The sequence below is a fragment of the Lipotes vexillifer genome, unplaced genomic scaffold (assembly GCF_000442215.2).
Source record: "Lipotes vexillifer unplaced genomic scaffold, Lipotes_vexillifer_v1.1 scaffold1115, whole genome shotgun sequence".
Classification (NCBI taxonomy): domain Eukaryota; kingdom Metazoa; phylum Chordata; class Mammalia; order Artiodactyla; family Lipotidae; genus Lipotes; species Lipotes vexillifer.
The window spans coordinates 174,397-176,622 of NW_006792080.1; the positions used below are offsets into that span (position 1 = coordinate 174,397).

Below are 2,226 nucleotides of genomic sequence, written 5' to 3' on the forward strand. Positions count from 1 at the left end.
GGGGGGGGGGGGGCACCTGTTGAGCAGAGTGCTGAGGCCCCAACGCTGCCCCCGGCAGACCCCCTGGAGTTTCTGCTCAGAGGGATGGGAGGGGCCTGGGAGTCACATTTCTAACAAGTTCCCGAGGGCATCTCAGCAGTGCAACAGGAAGCAGGGCCCTCAGCTCGATGAACAGACTTTCAGGCCCCTCCTGGGTCCTTCTCAGGCCTGATGGATTCAGAATATGGGTCCGGACGAGGAAAGGGGCCTCGTGGGGCTGCCAGGCCCCAGGGCTTGGTGCATTAGGAATAGAGAGTCTCCCCAGGTGGAGAGTGCAGGCTGCCCCCATGCCAGCCGGGCCTCGGCTCCAGATCTGAGCCCACCACAACCCATAGCACAGCCTGAGTCCTGCCCGTAGCCACTCAGGGACCCCTGACAGCAGCTCTGAGCCTGGCTGGGGCTGCTTCTTGACCTGACCTCAGATGTCCAGCAGATATCCCTGGTCACAGTGGGGACAACTTTTGCAAGCATGGTCTGGTCTGCTCACGTTGACCCATGTCCCTGAACCCAGGGCACAGAGACAGAGGGACCGATAGTGAGTCAGGTCAGCCAAGGCCACACATCAGCCAGGTGTGTACCAGGGAACCGAGGGCTGGGAAGTGCTGGACAGGGGCTGAGGGGCAGGCAGAGGGGAGCTCGGAGGAAGCGGCTAGTGAGTGTAGGGGCAGCGCCACCTCTGAGGGGCAGTGGGGCAGGCAGAGGCAGGAAGCTGCATTCTAGAACTTGGGGACTTGTGGACTGCACATCAGACCCGCGGGGAGGGCGCCCTGCCCCGGGCAGTTAAAGAGCCCAGGGGTCAGGTAGGCGTCTGGGAGAGGGAGGCGGTCAGCAGAGGTCAGTCCTGGCACGGCAGCTCCTGAGACCTGGGCCTTGGCCGGTGCCGTCCCCTCTGGGCTGCTCAGAGCAGCCCGGCGGGGCAGCAGGGGAAGTTGGGGGGACAGGCTTGGGGAGGGGGTGTAGGAGCCACCCTGCGGGGCAGGCAGAGGTGCTGAGTCAGAGTGGGTGCAGCAGTGGGGAGCAGTTTCTCACCCGCTGTCCCGCAGGCCTGAAGGCCGACAAGGATGGAGTGCCAGTGTTCAAGTTCCCCCGCTGGCGGGCAAGGGGACAGGCTCTGCCCAACGTGGTGGCGACATACCAGGCCCTGGGAGCCGAGCTCAACGTGCTGCCCTTCTGTAGCCAATTCATCCCCATGGAGATCATCAACGCCCCCCGCCACGGCTCCATCATCTACCACCCGAGTCTGCTCCCCCGGCATCGGGGGGCCTCGGCCATCAACTGGTGAGACAGGGCCCAGACACCCCACCTGCCTGAATTTTCCCCGTCCCTCAGCCCGGAGCTCTCCTCTGCGCCTGAGGAGCAGGTGTCACTCGGTGCCTGTGCGCGCTGCCGGACGGCGTCCATGCGGCAGATCGCAGCATGATCCCTGAGGAAGAACTGGGGTCAGGCGGCGCCGTGCACCCTGCATTCCCACAGTGAACCGCAAAGTGTTCCCGTCCTGCGGCAGGGTTGCCGGGGCAGAGTGGGCTGAGGGGCTCCCTGAGGCCTGCTCTGACCCCCTCCAGCTACCGGTGCTCTCAGCAGCCCCCCACTTGCAAAGAGATAGAGATGGAGGAAAGAATCACCTGAACAAGATAGTCTGAGACGAGAGGTGATGTACGCATCTGGAGGGTGGAGCCGTTCAGAGGAGCAGTCAGGAAAGGGAGACATCTGAGCTGGAAAAGAGAGCGCGTTTGTAGTCAGACTGGTCTGATTAGGATTCAGGCTCCCTGACCTCCAGTCACGTCTCCTCACTTCTCTGGGCCTTAGTCTCCTTATCTGTAAAAGGGGCATACGATGCTGTTACACCAGTGCGGAGGATAAAGCTACACGAGGCATTAAGGCTTTTGGCACAATACCTGGCACGCAGTCGGCGTCAGTAAACGCCATTTTCCTTCTTTGGCCCTCCCCCGGGGAGATGGGGGTGCTGCAGGGCGGCGTCAGCCTCAGCTGCAGCCCCCAGGGCCTCCTTCTCCGGGGTCCTTTCTTCCCGACTCAGGTTCCACTCCTCTGCTCCCTAGGACCCTCATCCATGGAGACAAGAAGGGCGGGTTTACCATCTTTTGGGCAGACGACGGTCTGGACACCGGGGACCTCCTGCTCCAGAAAGAGGGTGAGATCCTCCCGGACGATTCAGTAGTTGTGGCACCT

The 2,226-nt window shown here is 62.5% G+C and overlaps 1 protein-coding gene across 2 annotated transcripts in view; it reads left to right on the forward strand.

The window, feature by feature from the left end:
- ALDH1L1 (aldehyde dehydrogenase 1 family member L1) overlaps positions 1–2,226 on the forward strand; it is a 43,580-nt gene that overhangs the window by 774 nt on the left and 40,580 nt on the right. Inside the window, exons 2-3 of one of the 2 annotated variants that reach the window (XM_007465259.1) lie at positions 1,083–1,317; positions 2,097–2,211. In XM_007465259.1, coding sequence (XP_007465321.1) covers positions 1,083–1,317; positions 2,097–2,211 — 350 coding nt within the window. The remainder of the gene's footprint in view (positions 1–1,082; positions 1,318–2,096; positions 2,212–2,226) is intronic. The other variant, XM_007465258.1, reaches the window with a different exon arrangement.